The 21,138-nt window shown below is 40.2% G+C and overlaps 1 protein-coding gene across 1 annotated transcript in view; it reads right to left on the minus strand.

The window, feature by feature from the left end:
- Positions 1 to 14,067, minus strand: part of UBA6 (ubiquitin-like modifier activating enzyme 6) — an 87,047-nt gene extending 72,980 nt beyond the window's left edge. The window contains exons 1-2 of the mRNA XM_010848903.1: positions 13,935 to 14,067; positions 9,015 to 9,077 (exon numbers count right to left, since the gene is read on the minus strand). Of these exons, the coding sequence (XP_010847205.1) occupies positions 9,015 to 9,077; positions 13,935 to 14,005 (134 nt within the window). The 5' untranslated portion in view covers positions 14,006 to 14,067. The remainder of the gene's footprint in view (positions 1 to 9,014; positions 9,078 to 13,934) is intronic.
- Positions 14,068 to 21,138: the final 7,071 nt, after the last annotated feature.

Here is a 21,138-nt window from a genome sequence, read left to right on the forward strand (position 1 = left end):
ATCCAGCAATCCCACTGCTGGGCATACGCACTGAGGAAACCAGAAGGGAAAGAGACACGTGTACCCCAATGTTCATCGCAGCACTGTTTATAATAGCCAGGACATGGAAGCAACCTAGATGTCCATCAGCAGATGAATGGATAAGAAAGCTGTGGTACATATACACAATGGAGTATTACTCAGCCATTAAAAAGAATACATTTGAATCAGTTCTAATGAGGTGGATGAAACTGGAGCCTATTATACAGAGTGAAGTAAGCCAGAAAGAAAAACACCAATACAGTATACTAACACATATATATGGAATTTAGAAAGATGGTAACAATAAACCTGTATACGAGACAGCAAAAGAGACACTGATATATAGAACAGTCTTTTGGACTCTGTGGGAGAGGGAGAGGGTGGGATGATTTGGGAGAATGGCATTGAAATATGTATAATATCAGATATGAAACGAGTCACCAGTCCAGGTTCGATGCACGATACTGGATGCTTGGGGCTGGTGCACTGGGACGACCCCGAGGGATGGTATGGGGAGGGAAGAGGGAGGAGGGTTCAGGATGGGGAACACATGTATACCTGTGGCGGATTCATTTCGATATTTGGCAAAACCAATACAATATTGTAAAGTTTAAAAATAAAATAAAATTTTTAAAAAAATAGAAAAAAAAAGAAATAAAAAAAGATCAAATTAAACTAAAAATAAGGAGGGAAAAAACCCTTTAAAGCACAGAAATTACTGAAATACAAAATAAAAAATATTTAAAAAATCAATTTAACTGCTGGTTGTTTGAGAAGAAAATAAAATTGACAAACCTCTAGTCAGAATGATCAGGAAAAAAAAAAAGAAAGACAGAATTATCTTCTCTTACCGTTATCTGATAATTATCCTGATAATTACCATTATCAGGAATGAGCAGGGAATATTGTTCAGATTCTACAGACACTAAAAAAGGATATTCAAGGAATATTACAAACAACTTCATGCCACTAAATTCAACCAATGAGACAAATGAACATACTCTTTGAAAGACCCAAACTATTAAAGCTCACTCAAGAAGAAACATATCATCTGAATATCCCAGTATCTATTAGCTATTTAATATGTATTAATAGTTTAAAACTTTCCCACAAAGAAAACTCCAAAGACAGCTTCCCTATGAATTCTACCAAAAATATGAGAAAAAATAATACTGACTCTACACAAGCTTTCTAGAATCTGAAGAAAAAATAATTCTCAGCTTATTCTGTGAGGTCAGAGTCACTCTAATACCAAAACCAGGCAAAATCATTCAGCTTAAAAAATACTCAAACCAATATCCCTCATGTAACATAAGACGCAAAAATTCTTAATAGAATTTCTGTAACAATACATCATGTGAGTTTAATTCCAGAAACAGAATGCAAGGGTGGTATAATACTCTAAAAGACATCACTGTGATTCATAAAATCAAAAGACTACAGTGGAAAAGCCATATAATCACTTTCATGAATACAGAAAAAGTATTTGACAATTACAATACCCCATTTCTGATTTAAAAAAACAACAAAACTCTAAGCAAACTAGTGACAGAAGGGCACTTCCTCAACCTAATAAAGGGTAACTATGAAAAACCTATAGCTAACATTACATTCTGCTATGGAGAGATGAATGTTTTCCATCAAATATCGTCAGGAAGGAAGAGAGGTTGCCTGTCTTTATCTCCTCAACTCTACCCTGTATTGGAGGTTCTAGCCACAGTAATAAAGACAAAGAAACAAAAGGCACTCAGATTGAAAAGGAGGACGGAAAATGTCTTACTTTCAAACAACACAACTGACTAGAAAATTCAATGGAATTTACAAAAAATTTTACTAGAACTAATAAGAGAAAGATGCAGAGAGTCAAAGCTATGGTTTTCCAATAGTCAGGTATGGATGTGAGAGCTGGACCATAAAGAAGGCTGAACACCGAAGAAGTGATGTTTTAGAATTGTGCTGGAGAAGACTCTTGAGAGTCCCTTGGACTGCAATGAGATTAAAGTAGCCAATCTTAAAGGAAATCAACCCTGAATATTCATTGGAAAGGCTGTTGCTGAAGCTCCAATACTTGGCCACCTGATGCAAAGAACTGACTCCTTGGAAAAGACCCTGATGCTGGGAATGATTGAAGGCAAAAGGAGAAGGGGATGGTAGAGGATGAGACATATCATCACTGACTCAATGGATATGAATTTGAGCAAACTCTGGGAGAGAGTGAAGGACAAGGGTGCCTGCTGTGCTACAGTCCACGGGTTCAAAATGAGTCGGACACAACTTTAATGTGGTATGTCTGTCAATATTGCTGTACTCTCTTTAGTAATGTTATATAGTTACCAGTGTAAAGATCTTGCATGCTGCTAAGTCACTTCAGTCGTGTTCCACTCTGTGTGACCCCATAGATGGCAGCCCACCAGGCTCCCCCATCCCTGCGATTCTCCAGGCAGTAACACTGGAGTGGGTTGCCATTTCCTTCTCCAATGCATGAAAGTGAAAAGTGAAAGTGAAGTCACTCAGTCGTGTCCGACCCTCAGCAACCCCATGGACTGCAGCCTTCCATGCTCCTCCGTCCATGGGATTTTCCAGGCAAGAGTACTGGAGTGGGGTGCCATTAAACTTTTGTCAAATTTTTGTATTTTTTATATTATTGTAAATAGTAATTTTTAAGTTTCAGTTTCCAGTTATTCATTACTCTTAAATTGGAGAACAAATGATTTTTGCATATTAACTTCTTATCTTACAATCTTACTAATCTAACTGACAGCTATTGTTCACTCTGAGTTGTGTCCGAAACAACTGCATAACCTTATTAAATAGAGTACAGCAATATTGACAGACATACCATATTAAAGGTTCCTAAAGTTCAATAGTTAAAACATCAGTATTCCCAAAATTGTATATAAATTCTCATGACAGCCTTATTTGTAATAGCCAAAACCTGGAAACAACCCAAAGGCCCATCAACAATTATTAAGTGATTAAATAAATTGTGAAAGTGAAAGTTGCTGAGTCTGACTCTTTATGACCCCATGGACTATACAGTCCATGGAATTCTCCAAGCCAGAATACTGGAGTGGGTAGCCATTCCCTTCTCCAGGGGATCTTCCCAACCCAGGGATCGAACCCAGGTCTCCCACATTGCAGGTGGATTTTTTACCAGCTGAGCCACCAGTGAAGCCTATATTTGTACAATTACAAATACTGTACAATTTTGTAAGCCTATATTTGTACAACTGCAAAAATTATAGGGAAGCCAATAAACTGTAGTATAGCCATAAAATAGAAAACTCAGCAATAAAAAGGAACAAATTACTGATACAAAATCATATATGAATCTCAAACTCATTACACTGAGTGAAAGAAGCCAAACTTCCCAAAGGTGTTGTACATACTGGATGATTCCATATATACAAAATTCTAGAAAATGAAAACTATTCTACAGTACAAAAAGCAGATGAGTGGTTGCCTGGGGAAAATGACAGCTGGAGTGAGAAGAAAGGTAGAAATTACCAAGGGGCGCAGAGAAAATGTTTAGTTGTGATTGATATTATCTAAATTGTGGAGATGATTTCATGAGTATATACACATGTCAAAATATATCAATTTGTACACTTTAAATATGCTTGATCTACTTTATACTAATTTATATCTCAGTGAAACTGTGGGAAAATATGTATTTATGATGGGAGATACTCTTTCATGGGTCTTTCAACTCCAAGATGTCTCTCTAGATATGCCTAGAAGGCAATGTCTTAACTGCTCTTTACTTGGCCTTTTCTCAGGGTTGTATTTAACTCTGAGATATGAAGTAGGACTTGGGAGTAAGGAGAACCAATATTAGGATGATGCCCATGCTCTTTGCTGTATCATTAGGAGTGAAACACTTTGTCTCTGACCCAGATGTTCCACATTTTCTGTTAGCATCCACTAAATAATAGGCTAGCTTTTAGCTTTTAAGTGGGGCAAAATCAAATCCTAGATTTTGACAATATTAATATAAATTTTGGCAAAGATAAACAATAGGATGTCAGAGGGTAAAGGGGTGAGAAGTGACATGGAAGCTAAAAAGAAAGACAGAACCATAACTCATGGCATATTAGAAGTTATTGAACTCATAGGTACCATTCTTCATGATGAATTTTTTTCATCATGTGCACATTTTCTCATTAAATATGTTGAATAAGTGAGTGGATGAAAAAAAATTAATAAATGAAAGAAACAATGACACTTAAAAGGTTGCTGCTGCTGCTGCTGCTAAGTCGCTTCAGTCGTGTCCAACTCTGTGCGACCCCATAGACGGCAGCCCACCAGGCTCCCCCGTCCCTGGGATTCTCCAGGCATGAACACTGGAGTGGGTTGCCATCTCCTTCTCCAATGCATGAAAGTGAAAAGTGAAAGTGAAATCGCTCAGTTGTGTCGGACTCCTAGCGACCCCATGGACTGAAGCCTACCAGGCTCCTCCATCCATGGGATTTTCCAGGCAAGAGTACTGGAGTGGGGTGCCATTGCCTTCTCCGCTTAAAAGGTTAAGTAACCTAATATCATACACTCACAAACAATGGAGAATGATTCAAATTCAGATCTAACACCAAAGTTCAAACTCTTGCCACTGCTACACTATATCCAAAGAGGGCTTAAATGTATATTATACTATTTGGCTGGAGAAGGAAATGGCACCCAGGATTTTAAACTGAGAAGCCATGGACTGTGAGATAAGTGCCAAAAATACAACTTTGAACAACTTATGAAAGATGGATTAGAAACAAGAATAGTTCTAAAGAGATCACATATGAGAAAATTACAATAGTTCAATTGAGAAATTCCAAAGCAGGGAGAGAAAATGAAAAAAAAATGGAATTAAGAGTTGCTTAAAAGGAACTGAAAGGATTTAAAGAATTGAATTTGGAAGATGATAAATAAGGAAAGATCTAGGATGACACCAAGGTTTCTAGCTTAGGTTACTGAATAGGTCTGGCACACCATTTAATTAAGCTTGGGAATGGGAAGAGAGAAGGAAAAGCTTTCCAGTGGTGTTGAGATACTTCATGCTGAAAAATTATATTAATAGTAGGATTGGATGTGAACATTCTCTTCTAAAGTCAAAGACCTTATTCACTTCTCTCTACAAAGTGTTTCTCAAAAAGTAGATATTATAACACAACACTGAAAATCAACTATATGTCAATTTTTTTTTTAAACAAGCTATCTGCTGAACATCTGCCTGGTTTACATTTAAACCATCTTGTATGCATTTTAAAAAGAAGGTACTGAGCTTGGAAGAAGAAAGCTGAAGAGAGAGACTTAAGCATCACTGCTGCTAAGCTGCTGCTGCTAAGTCACTTCAGTCGTGTCTGACTCTGTGCGATCCCATAGACGGCAGCCCACCAGGCTCCCCCGTCCCTAGAATTCTTCAGGCAAGAACACTGGAGTGGGTTGCCATCTCCTTCTCCAATGCAGGAAAGTGAAAAGCAAAAGTGAAGTCGCCCAGTCACGTCCGACTCTTAGGGACCCCACGGACTACAGCCTACCAGGCTCCTCCGTCCATGGGATTTTCCAGGCAAGAGTACTGGAGTGGGGTGCCATTGCCTCATCACTAGCTTAGAGAAATAGCTAAAATCGTGGAAATGGACATGAACCAAAGAATAAACTGAGATAAAAATCCTAAAGTTGGAACCTGGCTTTACATAAGAGAAGTCTGAGAAATCTAGGAATACAAGCAAATTCAAGAAAACTGTTATCTCAAAAGCCAGAAGAACTTCCTCTAGTATTCCACTAGAATATGCACAGTATTGATACTACTATGATTGTACTAATCCAGAACCTAAGAATGCCCTGATGCTGCTCTTATACTCATTCACCCCTTCTTCATATAGTGACCTCTCCATAGGAACCTATATACAAGAAACATTAAGAAAAAAAGAGAGAGAGAGCAAAGTACAGCAAAGTAATAATTTTATCATTATCTGAATTAGTTTTAATTTCCTCCAATGGTGTCCCCTGGTGTGGGATGGTAAAGAATCTGCTGCAATGTGGAAGACCTGGCCCTGGGTCAGGAAGATACCCTGAAGAAGGGAATGGCAACTCAGTCCAGTGTTCTTGCCTGGAGAACATGGACAGAGGAGCCTGGCAGGCTACAGTCCATGGTATCAGAGAGTCGGAATGACTGAGTGAATAACACATATATAGATACCTCCAATGGAGCATCTTTTGGTAAAAGCAAAGTTAGAAAACCAAGTCTTGAGTACTAAATTGGGACTCATTCATTGTTTTTAGATAAATCACTGGATTAGCAGGCTCAGGCATATCTTTGGAGAAAAAGAAATGGGCAAATCTATAGAACTGGCCAAGTCTGCCTAACTTACCTGACAATGCACTGGTAATAAAGATGCAAAACTAAATAGAGACGTGGCTCTGAATGCTGTCAGAAGTGCTCCTCCAGCCCCCCAAAAACCTTTAGATTCTGAGAATAATTGCAGGTTTAGTTGATCAGAAACTATGAGGTGATTTAAGATTGAGTAAAAAGAAAAAAGTGAAATATATTTAGCAAGACACTTTGTTAAAGTAGGTATTGAAAATGCCCTAAAAATATTTTCTACTTAAATATATATATTGGATTGGGCAAAAGGTTCCTTCTATTTTTAAGTAAAAATAAAAGATATACTTTTCATTTTCACGTAAAGACTGAGGAACTTTATTGAACAATGTATTCACCGTTTTGTTCCACTACCTTCTGCCATTTTTCAGGCAACTTCATAATTCTATGTTCCCAAAACTTTTTATCTTTTTGAGCAAAGAACTGTTCCAGGTGTCTTTTACAGTCTCCAGGGAACAGTACTTGTTGGAGATGTTTCATTTTCCAGAAGGACCTTATAATAGAGGACTCCCTTCTAACCCCAGGGCTTCCCTGGTGGCTCAGACAGTGAAGAATCTGCCCGCAATGCAGGAGACCCAGGTTCGATCCCTGTGTTGGGAAGATCCCCTGGAGAAGGGCATGGCTACACACCCCAGTATTCTTGCCTGGGAAATCCCTGGGAAATCCCATGGACAGAGGAGCCTGGTGGGCTACAGTCCATGGGGTCACAGAATCAGACACAACTGAGTGACTAGCACTTTCACTTTCCAACACTATCACATACACAACATCACCTTCTCTGGATGAAGAATGGCCTTTGGTGTGGTTGGTGGTAGTTCATTTTGCTTGCCCCATAATCTCTTTCATTCCACATTACTGTACAGTATCTACTTTTCGCCACTCATCACAATTTGTTTTAAAAATAGAAAGTTTTCATTACAGATTTGCACGCAGAAACGTAATCAAGGTTTTTTTTCCCCCCTTAACTTATGTGGAATGCAAACATCAATGCAATTAACATAACCAAGCTGGTACAAATGATTTTTAACACTTGATTTGGATATTTTGAGTATGTCACCTATCTCCTGTGTGATAGAATGTTGATTGTTCTCAATTAATGTCTTGATTTGACTGCTTTCAACTTCATCTGGTCTACCAGACTGTGGAACATCATCCAACAAGAAATCTCCAGCACGAAGCTTCGCAAATCACTTGTGACATGTTCAATCAGTCACAGCACCTTCTGCATACACTGTACCAAATCTTTTTTTTTTGCATTTCAGTTGCATTTTTACCTTTCTTGAACTAATACAGCATAATACACCAAAAATGCTTTCTTTCTTCCATCTTCAATAATACTGAAATGACCATATAAAAATCTACCAATTTTAATAAGTTTTTTCAAAACACACACTGACACAACAGCTGTCATAATACCACCTAATAAAACTGTTTTGAATGAACTAAAAGACAACTAAGCACTACTAGAGCCTCCTTACAAAAAAAAAAGAACGAACCTTTTGGCCAACCCAATATAATTATAGCTAGGAGATCATATGGTAAAACAGTTTTCACATAAGCAAAATCAAGTTAGTCTTTTTTCTTCCAAGGGTCTAGGACAAAATAGGACTTGAAATCAACATATCAGCTCCTCCTAAGCTGCTTAAAACTGACTCTGCATCCCACATAAAATAATATAAAAAGAAATCCAAAATACATAAAAAGCCTATTGTCCCAAATTCTACCTACATAAAATCTTTTTTTTCATGATTACATATACAGAAAAATCTAAAAACTTTTAAATGGTGATTATACTATCTTCCATGCAAACATCTCAAAGTATTTAAGAAATTTACTAGAAATGACAGCAATTTATGTGTTTTCAAGTGAAGTGAAGTTGCTCAGTCATGTCGTTTACAACTCTTTGCAACCCCATGGACTGTAGCCTACCAGGCTCCACCATCCACGGAATTTTCCAGGCAAGAGTACTGGAGTAGGTTGCCATTTCCTTCTTCAGGGGATCTTCCTGACTCAGGGATCTAACCCAGGTCTCCCACATTACAGGCAGACGCTTAACCGTCTGAGCCACCAGGGAAGCCTTATGTGTTTTTAAGTTCTCTTTAATTTTGAAAAAAGTATCCTGATTTCATGAAAAAAATATGGTAAAAAAAAGTCCCACTAAATTCCATTCAAACCACCGCTCTTCAATCACTTCTCCACTGTCTATGCAGTGCAAACATGGATTGTTGTTAATGAGCTTACACTGAAGTAAACATATTCTCTAGATGCTGCTGTATCACTAACTAAAGTGAAATGAATTGTCTTTCATGAGACTCACTCCTGCAATATCAGGAAATTAAATATGTACTCCTGTCCAGAAATAAGAGGTATATTTGGTAGTGGATAGCAAAATCATTCTTAGTCACACCAATTAAACCTAAAGCAACCAAGATTTAAATATTATTCAAGCTTTCAGACTATAGTAAAAGAAAGAAAGAAACTGTAATTTTTACTTGAGCAGAACTCTTAAAACACATTTTACAAAATTCTGCAAAGGCCTAATGGTGTCTTCGAACAGACTATCTATACTCCATTACGGGAGATGAACTACTGGAAAATACATTTGCTTCCATAAGGTTCTTACCTGTATAATGCATCATCAATCTCCACAGATTCTGTTGGCATGATGGAGAAATTTGTATTTGCACTGAAAAAAGAAAACAAAAGAGCAAGTATAGCTATTTAATATTCATATTTTGTAATGTAAAATATGTGAAATCAGATTCACCAGGTACTAAAAGAGATCTTACAAACCAGACATATATTTTATTATTTACCAGTTTATTTCAATTGTAAAAATAGGTCAAAATTAAATTCATTCACTGCTTGCTGTGTGTGTAAATTAGAGCCCATAGTTGTTTTATTCTCAGGTGTTATCATTGCTGTAATTGCTATAAATATCATTGCTATAATATATATTCTGATGGATTTATATTTTAGCAATACTGAGTGGCCCATAAACCTTCTATAATATACATACCCAGAATTTAACATATAATTATGATATCTAGGGCTTCCCTGGTAGCTCAGCTGATAAAGAATCTACCTGCAATGCAGGAGACCCCAGCTTGATTCCTGGGTCAGGAACATCCCCTGGGGATGGGATGCGCTACCCACTCCAGTATTCTTGGGCTTCTCTGGTGGCTCAGATGGTAAAGAATCCTCCGGCAATGAGGGAGACCTGGGTTCGATCCCTGGTTGGGAAGACACCCTGGAGAAGGGAACAGCCACCCATTCCAGCAGTCAAATAAGACAAAATAATAATAGTTTAGCCATAAGACAAAGTCAAGGACTTTAGTTGTCTTGCAGATGCTAACATCCCTACCAAGCGGAAGAAGTTAACTGACCAGCAGCAGGTAGACCTCAGATTAGTTGGAACCAGAAGGGTGATGACCAAGGTTCCAAAAACATTACCCTGTTATCTCACCATCAAGCAATCAGAGAACTGAGCATGGATCACATACCCTATGACCCTCTCCCTCAGACTGTCTTTAAAAACCCTTCCCTGAAAGCCAATGGGGCAGTTTTCGTCTTTGGAGCATGAGCTGCCAGTTTTCTTTGCTAAATCCTGCAACAGACTGTACTTTCTTCACTACAACCTGGTGTCAGTAGATTGGCTTTGCTGCACATTCAGTGAGTGGACCCAAGTTTGGTAACACAATCAACTAAATGGTCTCATTCTGCTCAGGCGGCTCACTGCTGTATTTTTTTCAAATCACATATCCTTAACTATTTATTATCTGCCTTCCCCTATAGAAAGGGGAAGGCAGATGTGCTCCATTAGGAATTTACTACCATATTTCAAATCTCTAAAACAGTACCTGGCATTTAATAACAAGAACAAACATTGTGTCACACAGTTTTAAGTGTTTACCTCAAACTACCGCAGAATTGCACTCATCTCACACACTAGTAAAGTAATGCTCAAAATTCTACAAGCCAGGCTTCAGCAATATGTGGACCGTGAACTTCCAGATGTTCAAGCCGGTTTTAGAAAAGGCAGAGGAACCAGAGATAAAATTGCTAACATCTGCTGGATCATCGAAAAAGCAAGAGAGTTCTAGAAAACATCTATTTCTGCTTTATTGACTATGCCAAAGCCTTTGACTGTGTGGACAATAAACTGTGGAAAATTCTGAAAGAGATGGGAATACCAGACCACCTGACCTGCCTCTTGAGAAACCTATATGCAGGTCAGGAAGCAACAGTTAGAACTGGACATGCAACAACAGACTGGTTCCAAATAGGAAAAGGAGTATGTCAAGGCTGTATATTGTCACCCTGCTTAGTTAACTTCTATGCAGAGTACATCATGAGAAATGCTGGGCTGGAAGAAGCACAAGCTGGAATCAAGATTGCTGGGAGAAATATCAATAACCTCAGATATGCAGATGACTCCACCCTTATGGCAAAGTGAAGAGGAACTAAAAAGCCTCTTGATGAAAGTGAAAGTGGAGAGTGAAAAAGTTGGCTTAAAGCTCAACATTCAGAAAACGAAGATCATGGCATCCAGTCCCATCACTTTATGGGAAATAGATGGGGAAACAGTGCAAACAGTGTCAGACTTTATTTTTGGGGGCTCCAAAATCACTGCAGATGGTGTCTGCAGCCATGAAATTAAAAGACGCTTCCTCCTTGGAAGTTATGACCAACCTAGACAGCATATTCAAAAGCAGAGACATTACTTTGCCAACAAAGGTCCGTCTAGTCAAGGCTGTGGTTTTTCCAGTGGACATATATGGATGTGAGAGTTGGACTGTGAAGAAAGCTGAGCACTGAAGAATTGATGCTTTTGAACTGTGGTGTTGGAGAAGACTCTTGAGAGTCCCTTGGACTGCAAGATCCAACCAGTCCATTCTAAAGGAGATCAGCCCTGGGTGTTCTTTGGAAGGAATGATGCTAAAGCTGAAACTCCAGTACTTTGGCCACCTCATGCAAAGAGTTGACTCATTGGAAAAGACTCGGATGCTGGGAGGGATTGGGGGCAGGAGGAGAAGGGAATGACAGAGGATGAGATGGCTAGATGGCATCACCAACTCAATGGACGTGAGTTTGAGTGAACTCCGGGAGATGGTGATGGACAGGGAGGCCTGGCGTGCTGTGATGCACGGGGTCGCAGAGTCAGACACGACTGAGCAACTGAACTGAACTGAACTCAGTTAACCCTTTCAACAACTTTAGGAGATAGACACTATTACTATATCCATTGAACAGAGGAAAAAACCTGAGATTGACAGAGATTAACCTAAATAACCTGCCCAAGGTCACGGAGCAGGTAAATGGCAAGCCCTGCAACTAATCAGTCTAGCTTCCTACAACCACACTATATTGTCTACTACCTCTCGCAGTGGGGGATTCCAAGGTGGCTCAGTGGTAAAGAATCCACCTGCCAATTAAGGAGACACAGGTTCCATCCCTGGGTCTGGAAGATCTCCCGGAGGAGGACATGGCAAGCCACTACAGTATTCTTGCCTGGACATTTCCACGGACTGGCAGGCTACAGTCCATGGGTTCAGGTGGAGACGACTGAACACACATACACACACACACACACACACACACACCTCTCATAGAAGGCATGAAGAAGCACTAAAAAAAATCTGTTAAATGAATTTTAAAAATTAAAAAACTGTGATGTTGGAAAAGTCTTTTGGGGAGTCTCTTGGATTGCAAAGAGATCAAACCAGTCAATCCAAAGGAAATCAACCCTGAATATTCATTGGAAGGACTGATGCTGAAGCTAAAGCTCCAATACTTTGGCCACCTGATGTGAAGAGCCAACTCATTAGAAAAGACCCTGATGCTGGGAAAGATTGAAGGCAGGAGTAAAAGGGGACGACAGAGGATGAGATGGTTGGATGGCATCACCGACTCAATGGTCATTAGTTCGAGCAAGCTCCAGGAGCTGGTGATGGATAGGAAAGCCTGGCATGCTGCAGTCCATGGGGTCGCAAAGAGTCGGACATGACTGAGCAACTGAACTGAACTGAACCATACTGGTGTGACAAGATCAGAGTGGTATATCAATTACTGCAGCTCATTTCAATTTTTTCACAGTGTGGCACAGAAAGAAAAATGATAATTGGGAAACACAGATGGTTCATGGGCAGAGGGAACCATCAGGACAATTTGAGCCTGAGCTAAAATCAATACCATCTTGGCAAAAGTGTAATTCATTCTAGGTTTTGGGAAGCTCTATATATCAGTTTCAGGATTCTAAAAACAACGTGATAACACAAAATTCAATTTCAGGATCCAATTTTATAGGCCTGGTATATTGATATATAGGCAAAGAATTTGAAAACATATGGTCGAAAATGTTATTATTTCTCTTATCATTGTGATATCACCTTCCAGCTAACTAATAAAAACACATACACAATATTCCCTGGCACTCCAACAAAATACAAAACTCAAGAAAAAGTCTTCTTACAACTTTCTTACTGTTAGTACACTTTCTCTAGCTGTCTTCCTTGCATGGTGAGCAACAGTCTAAGATGGTAAAGCTCTTAAGTAAAAATCAGAAAAGCTACATTCTAACCAGTTCTGTCTCTTAGTGATTATGACTGACATCCACTTTTCAGAAAGTGCTGCCTTACTGGAATCTTTCAAATATTCTTCTTCTGATAAGGTCTTAAATGGCAAACGAAAATGCTTTAAATAAGAGGAGGTTTTATTTGTATTACATAATATCCCCCACGTAAGTCTGGCAGTGCTGGCAATGGCAGGCAATACCATGGTATCAAAGCATCCTTTCGGTCTAAGGCTGGTGAAAAAGCCATAGGCTTGTGAATATTCATATTAGCTCAAAATCAAATATCCACCACTTCTGTCTTCGGCACATCATATTCTGGTAGTGGGCAGAATGTAACTATCCGCTTTATTAATTATGAAATGACAAATAGGAACTACATAAATGTTTCCACTCTATTTCTGCAGGAACACCAACTTCGAAATAAGAATGGGTAACTCGTGGTTTTCTTCCCTGCGTTTTTCTTTCTTTTTTCTCTCTTGTTTTAAAGGGCAATCAACAGGCCTCAGGGTGTTCTGACTACTACTGATTCATTATTACCGAGTTCCCTCTGGTAACAGTTTTCAAAGGAGAATCTCAGCGGAGGATCGTGCACCATGGAGCTCGGCTTTCACTTTATCGAAAGGAAAGAAGGTGTACGGCACCGGGGCAGGGAAGCTCGCACCGAAAGCCCCTCCCTCCCTCCTACGTCCGGTGACTGGAAGGAAGAAGGATGGCAGACCCCAACCAGAACTGAGAAAGCGATGAAAGGGGCAACGAGTGGATTTCCTCCTCAGCAAAGCCGGGAGTCGCAGAGGCCGGAGCCCGTGCCGCCACACCTACCCCGCGCGCTACCCTCGCCGCCCAAGGCCGGCTCTGCCCTGCCCCGCGGCCTCTCGCGCGCTCCCTGCCCGTCCGAGTGGGAGATGCAGAAAGTCGGACCCCGGGTTCTGCCCGCCACGCCTCACTTCGCGCCCACATTCGTTCTCTCACCGGCTGGTTCTCCAGGAGGAGCAAGATGCCTCTTCCCCGGGACGTGCTGCCACCGGCAGGGATCCCTCCATCGCCTCCAGAGACGCAGCCTCAGCGGACCACTGGGAGGCAGGGAAGAGGGCGGGACGCGAGGTCAAGGGGCGGGCAATGACGTCACAGGAGGGGGCCGGCCTCAGAAGCCAGCAGCCAGGCGGCGCCTTCCCGTCAACCCTAGGGGCATCCTGGCTTCCGGTTTGGGTGTGGTCCGGGGGAGGGCTTTGCCGCAGGTAGTTGAAGCGCGCAGCTGGGTGGGTGTGTGTCTCTCTGTCTGTGTTGGGGGGCGGGGTGGTGGTGGGAACGGGGAGTGTGTGTGTGTGTGGGTGTGTGTGTGTGTGTGTCTGTCTGTCTGTCTATCTGTCAGAGTCTTACCGTCTGACCCATCAGGGAAGCCTGAAGTGGCACTGTAGCGACTTGGTTCTGGCGGATTTAAGCTGAACCAAAACTCATCGCAAGCCAAGCACAGGATTTCAATGGCCAGCGAAGTCATGGAATTCCATAGCAAAATCCTTAAGAGTTTTCCGGCAAGAAGAAACGCTTCATTTTATTAAAAATAGAAAAAACCGAAAGGCTAGTAATAAGTAGCTCCGGATTTCCAGTCTGGAATTCCATTTTAAGACGTTATACGTGTAACATCTAATTTTGGACATGTATTACATGTCAAGCACTGTCACAAATTTGGTAGAATCATGTGATTTTCTTGAACGATGAATGGCATATGTCATCCAGGTGGCCTTTAGTTTGTGAGTGAGGGACAAATTTACAATCAATGTAAGTGACTTCCCAGATTAAGTACCAAAATATACGTCTAAGAACCTCTCAACTAATTTTTTTTTTTGGAAGCTCCAGAGTGAAAGTAAACGGGGGATATGTCCACAAACTCCTTTTCTGAAGTTCTGGAAATAGAGACTGTTTCACATAACTTAGGTCATCTAGCCAAGAATGGGATATTTCAATTTTAATGAAAGATTTCAAAGAGCAAGTTTTTTTTTGTTTGTTTGACAATCTATAATTTTAGAGAAAAGAGTTCTTTGTGAGTAAAAAAAGTAGCAGTTACTCGAAGTGGATTCTTTTGGTGATGCTTTACAGCATATTCTTGGGAGAAATAGTATTTTCTGTTAACTTTACAGCTGGCTTTATCTGTCTTTATGCCTGATGAATGGCAAAGCAGATGTTTACTTTTCTTAGTTCAGGCTCATGTTTCTTTCCTCTCAGGTTTCAGGAAAACTCTTCCAGCACTAGAAAGCTCCTTTCTTGCTTTAGTGTAGTGCTGAAAAGTATGGTGGCTGATTTCTATAATTTCCGTCGTTTCAGTTGTCCCTGTGTTGCACATGTGTTTATAGGTATTATGTATGTTTGTATGTTTGAATACTAAAAAGCCTCTTGATGAAAGTGAAAGAGGAGAGTGAAAAAGTTGGCTTAAAGCTCAACATTCAGAAAATGAAGATTATGGCATCTGGTCCCATCACTTCATGGGAAATAGATGGGAAAACAGTGGAAACAGTGTCAGACTTTATTTTGGGGGGTTCCAAAATACTGCAGATGGTGATTGTAACCATGAAATTAAAAGACGCTTACTCCTTGGAAAGAAAGTTATGATCACCCTAGATAGCATATTCAAAAGCAGAGACATTACTTTGCCAACAAAGGTCCGTCTAGTCAAGGCTATGGTTTTTCCAGTGGTCATGTATGGATGTGAGAGTTGGACTGTGAAGAAAGCTGAGCGCCAGAGAATTGCTGCTTTTGAACTGTGGTGTTGGAGAAGACTCTTGAGAGTTCCTTGGACTGCAAGGAGATCCAGCCAGTCCATTCTGAAGGAGATCAGTCCTGAGTGTTCATTGGAAGGACTGATGCTGAAGCTGAAACTCCAATAGTTTGGCCCCCTCATGCAAAGAGTTGACTCATTGGAAAAGACTCTGATGCTGGGTGGGATTGGGGGCAAGAGAAGAAGGGGACAACAGAGGATGAGATGGCTGGATGGCATCACCGACTCGATGGACGTGAGTTTGAGTAAACTCCGGGAGTTGGTGATAGACAGGGAGACCTGGCGTGCTGCGATACATGGGGTCGCAAAGAGTCGGACCTGACTGAGCGACTGAACTGAACTGAACAGGGCATAATACAATAGCTTTGTTTTAAAATCTTTATTTGGGATAATTTTAGATTTACAGAAAATTTGCAAAGGTAAAACAATTTCTGTATATGCTTCACTCAGTTTCTTCTAATGATAACATCTTACATAACTGTGGTCCATTTGTCAAGGCTGAGAAATTAATATTGGTACAATACTATTAACTAGCTACATACTTTATTTGGATTCCACCAGTTTTTCACTAATGTCCTCTTTTTGGTATGTGTCCAATCCAGGATACGATATATTTAGAATTGCCCTGTCTTGATCATCATGTAAGTGTACATTTTAATGAATATCTTCTTGAAATTTTATGTGCAAATTGGATTTCTGAAATAGTTTATATCATAAATTATAAAGATAATAACATCTATATTGTGTTTTATAATTATAGAGGCTATTTACATGTATTTTCCACTTCATCGGAGAAGGCAATGGCAACCCACTCCAGTACTCTTGCCTGGAAAATCCCATGGATGGAGGAGCATGGAAGGCTGTAGTCCATGGGGTCGCTAGGAGTCTGACACGACTGAGTGACTTCACTTTCACTTTTCACTTTCATGCATTGGAGAAGGAAATGGCAACCCACTCCGGTGTTCTTGCCTGGAGAATCCCAGGGACAGGGGACCCTGGTGGGCTGCCATCTCTGGGGCCGCATAGAGTCGGACACGACTGAACCGACTTAGCAGTAGCAGCAGTAGCAGTCCACTTCATACTCCTAAATTATTGACTGTTAGCTCAGAAATGATACTGAGCAGTCACCTAAATATACAACGCCATTGCTTTACAGAGGATGACTCAAAAAGATGAAGAGCTTAAATGTTTTGGATAAATTCACATCATTGTAGATTCAGAGCCATGACTAGTTTCATCCCTTGTTGTGTATTTCTCTAATATATTATACCCAGATGCCCCAAATTGGAACATCTGTTCCGTGACTGTCATAAAGACTAGGAAGTACTGAGTCCTGAGGTCAGGCGTTCATGACCATGGTTGGAAAGCAGCCAACCTTCTGAGTTTTGGAGCAGATTTCACTGTCCAAAGCTGCTGCAGTAACATTTGAACTGTCTTCAAGCTGGCCATTTGAAAGAACTCAAGAGAATTCTTTTGTGAAGGAAATAAGCCTTTCCAAAATGTGAGTAATTATCCTCTTAAGTGGTCTATGGATTGAGATATATGCTTATAACGTTTTCCTGAAATATTTTTTTAATTGCCCATACAACAGTACAAAGACAAATTACTGTAGATTAAAAATTGAAATAAAATTTTCCAAGACACTTTATTATTTCATTTATCGACTTATGCATCAGTGACTAGAGATCAGTTCAGTTGCTCAGTCACGTCTGACTCTTTGCAACCCCACGGACTGCAGCACGCTAGGCTTCCCTGTCCAACATCACCTCCAGGAGCTTACTCAAACTCGTCCATCAAGTTGGTGATGCCCTCCAACCATCTCATCCTCTGTCGTCCCCTTCACCTCCTGCCTTCAGTCTTTTCCAACATCAGGGTCTTTTCCAGTGAGTCAGCTCTTCCCATCAGGTGGCCAAAGTATTGGAGTTTCAGCTTCAGCATCAGTCCTTCCAATGGATATTCAGGACTGATTTCCTTAAGGATTGTCTGATTGGATCTCCCTACAGTCCAAGGGAGTCTCGAAAATCTTCTCCAATGCCACAGTTCAAAAGCATCAATTCTTCAGTGCCCAGCTTTCTTTATAGTCCACTTCTCACATCCTTACATGACTACTGGAAAAACTATAGCTTTGACTTTGTTGGCAAAGTAATGTCTGCTTTTTGATATGCTGTCTAGGTTGATCATAGCTTTTCTTCCAAGGAGCAAACGTCTTTTAATTTTATGGCTGCAGTCACCATCTGCAGTGTTTTTGGAGCCCCTCAAAATAAAGTCTGTCACTGTTTATATTGATTCCCTGTCTATTTGCCATGAAGTGATGGGACCGAATGCCATAATCTTAATTTTATGATGTTGAGTTTTAAACCAGCTTTTTCAGTGACTAGAGATAAAATATAATAAATCATGCTCCTAAGTTTAACCTTCTTCTAATATTGGTGGAAAACAGATAACAAATCTGAAAATCCCTAAGGTGGGACTTTGTATATTTGTGGCTTTCTAGGCAATATGCTGTAAATGCATTAGAATATGCCCTAATTTCACGGTAGAGACACTTCAACCCCTTTATGAGGGAGGCTGTTCAGCGCGCTATTCCAGAGATCCAAATTCAGCCACAGTCACTATTCAACATAGACACAAACTATTGAATTTTACCTCTTTGTCTTGACTGAAACAATATTCAGATCATGTCCCTTCCCATGGATGGCTTGTTTTCTAGTCTTTAGTTTGACAACCAGCACCTCTAGCTGGTCTGTATAGCCAAAGCTATGGTTTTTTCCAACAGCTTTTGTACAGATATGTGATGTTGCTCAGAAGACTGAGCACTGAAGAACTGATGCTTTTGAATTGAGGTTCTGGGGAAGACTCTTGAGAGTCCCTTGGACTGCAATGAGATCAAACCAGTCAATCCTAAAGGAAATCAACCCAGAGTATTCATTGGAAGGACTGATGCTGAAGCTGAAGCTCCAATACTGTGGCAGACTCTTTGGAAAAGGCCCTGATGCTAGAAAAGATTGAGGGCAGGAGGGGAAAAGTGTGGCAGAGGATCAGGTGCTTAGATAGCATCACCAGCTCAATGAATCTGAATTTGAACAAAGGTCGGGAGATAGTGAAGGACAGAGAAGGCTGGCATGCTGCAGTCCATGAGGTTGTAAAGAGTCAGACAGTTGTAAAGAGACAGACTTAGTGATTGATCAACAACAACAAAACCTGTAGCCTGGAGGCATCAACCTTCAGCACAGCAGGATCTCCTGGCCTGCAGGTTAAAGCGGATGGTAGCATTTCTGCTTCGCTATGCTAGGTTGGAGGGCTGAGCATTTGCATTTCTAAAAAGTTCCCTGGTGAAATCTGTTCTGCTAGACCTAGGCCTTTGTTTTCAAAGTGCCTTGTGTTGCCCTCAGTCGCTTCCTCTAACTCATTCTGTGGGCTACCTCTGAACCTCTTTTCCATACAGCTTTCCTTATTAAATTCTGGGCTGTACTTATCTTTGCATTAGTCTTTTAATTCTGTTGCTTGGTTTATTTGCAGTCCCATTCCTCTTGGGTCTGATGTCATTTTGTACTCTGGATCCTACCTTTCCTTAGACATGCCTTATGTTTACCATTGCAAGGGTCACAGGGTTGGTTAACTCATAACAAGCACTAGTACAGAAAATGTTTGTAATTGGGCTTTTTTTTTTTAAAGCAAAGGTAACTGGAATATATGTGGACAGAGGGAGTAGGTATGGAAACAGAGAAGAAGTTGGTTGGAAGTCTGTCATATAGATATGCATGGTATCATAAAATTTGAGGGAAGTGTTGATGGAGAATAGAATCCTGTTGAAATATGGTTAAAGCTTATTGCATATTGATTGCTTGTTATCAGGGTTTCAACACAAATGTAAATAGTTCCATTAGCTCATATAAAAGCACAATCATAATGCTATATAGTAGATGAAGACTTTAGTGACAGCTAAGAAAAACAGTTGGGTAAATGAACTGTGTTCCTATAATCAACTATCAGCAGAAATGTGAAATAGAAACTGGCTTTACAAACACTCAGCAGGAATCCAAGAAAGCCTGAACCTACACTTTGGTCAGCTAGCTCCTGAACCCTGTCCAACACTAGCTCATTGATTTCCTTTTCAGTGGTGTAGTGCCTAGGGGCATAGGTATTTGCAACATCTTCTTTGCCCATGGTGTCATTCTAGAGAGACCTTCATCACTTACGATCCATTGTAGGTCTAGAAACACTAGTGTGGGGACATACTTAAGAACACTAATCTCACTGAAGAAGGTATGGAAGGTGTCATCTCTCACAGTCCTCTTTTCACTGGGCTTTGGGTGGGAGGCTGGAATTTATATTCCAGCAAGTAGAGCTCCCAGGAGCTCTTTCTAATCTGTACAATAACCTTCACCAGTGCAGTTAGCGATGCTTTAATGCTAGATGATTTAATGCTTTAATGATAGAGATAGGAAGCAAAGGTGTGGAAATACATACTGAGTCTAGGTTATCATCTCCAATAAGACAGGAAGAGAGATATCTATCTTTAATAATTAGTGAAATTTGACGATTTTAGGATAAACATACTCTAAAGATTCTTTATTACCAATTAAGATAATATTAAATAGCAACAACAACAATGACAAATTACTCTCATGAATCCTCACCCCACTGCTGGTAAGATTTCATATTTAGTTCCAAATGTTGGGCAATTCTGGATGAAGGGGATAGGCAAGAAATAGATTTGCCTACCACCAAGCTCCCCTTGATAGTGGAGGACAGAGGAGCCTGGCATGAGAGTGGGACAGGACTTAGCAACTGAACAACAGGTTCCCCTTGGCTGGATCCCAAAGCTACCCATGGTCATTCCACCACCACCTCATCTGATAAAGGAATGTGACAGAGGGGAAGTTAAAGTGAAAAGAGGTGGTCTTAACTCATTACAATTATAATATCTTATTTTTGTGATTCTATAAAAGCATATAACCATAGGAAGACTTCTTTTCCAGGGCTCATGAGGGGGATGACCGAGGAGATTTGAAGTAAAGTTTCATTAGTTTCCTAGGAAATCCACTTCAGGTTGCCACATTTTAAAATTATTAATTTACTTGACAATTATTCTCTTGATCTAAAATGATTGTTAGAATTTTAAAAACTCATGCGAATTTCTTACTCAATGGACTAGTTATGAGAGAAATTCAATAATTAGGTAGAAGCTACCTTCTATGCATCAGATGAAGATTCCAGCCACTAGAGTTTAGATATTTGGATTTTGTTTTTTTTCTCTGTTTCGTTTTTTAGTGTTTATTTTGTTTGTTTTTATTTTAACTGGAGGCTAATTACTGTACAATATTGTAGTGGTTTTTGCCATACATTGACATGAATCAGCCATGGGTGTACATGTGTTCCCTATCCTGAACCCCCCTCCCA

This window comes from Bison bison, unplaced genomic scaffold (assembly GCF_000754665.1).
Source record: "Bison bison bison isolate TAMUID 2011002044 unplaced genomic scaffold, Bison_UMD1.0 scf7180017864279, whole genome shotgun sequence".
In the NCBI taxonomy this organism is placed as follows: domain Eukaryota; kingdom Metazoa; phylum Chordata; class Mammalia; order Artiodactyla; family Bovidae; genus Bison; species Bison bison.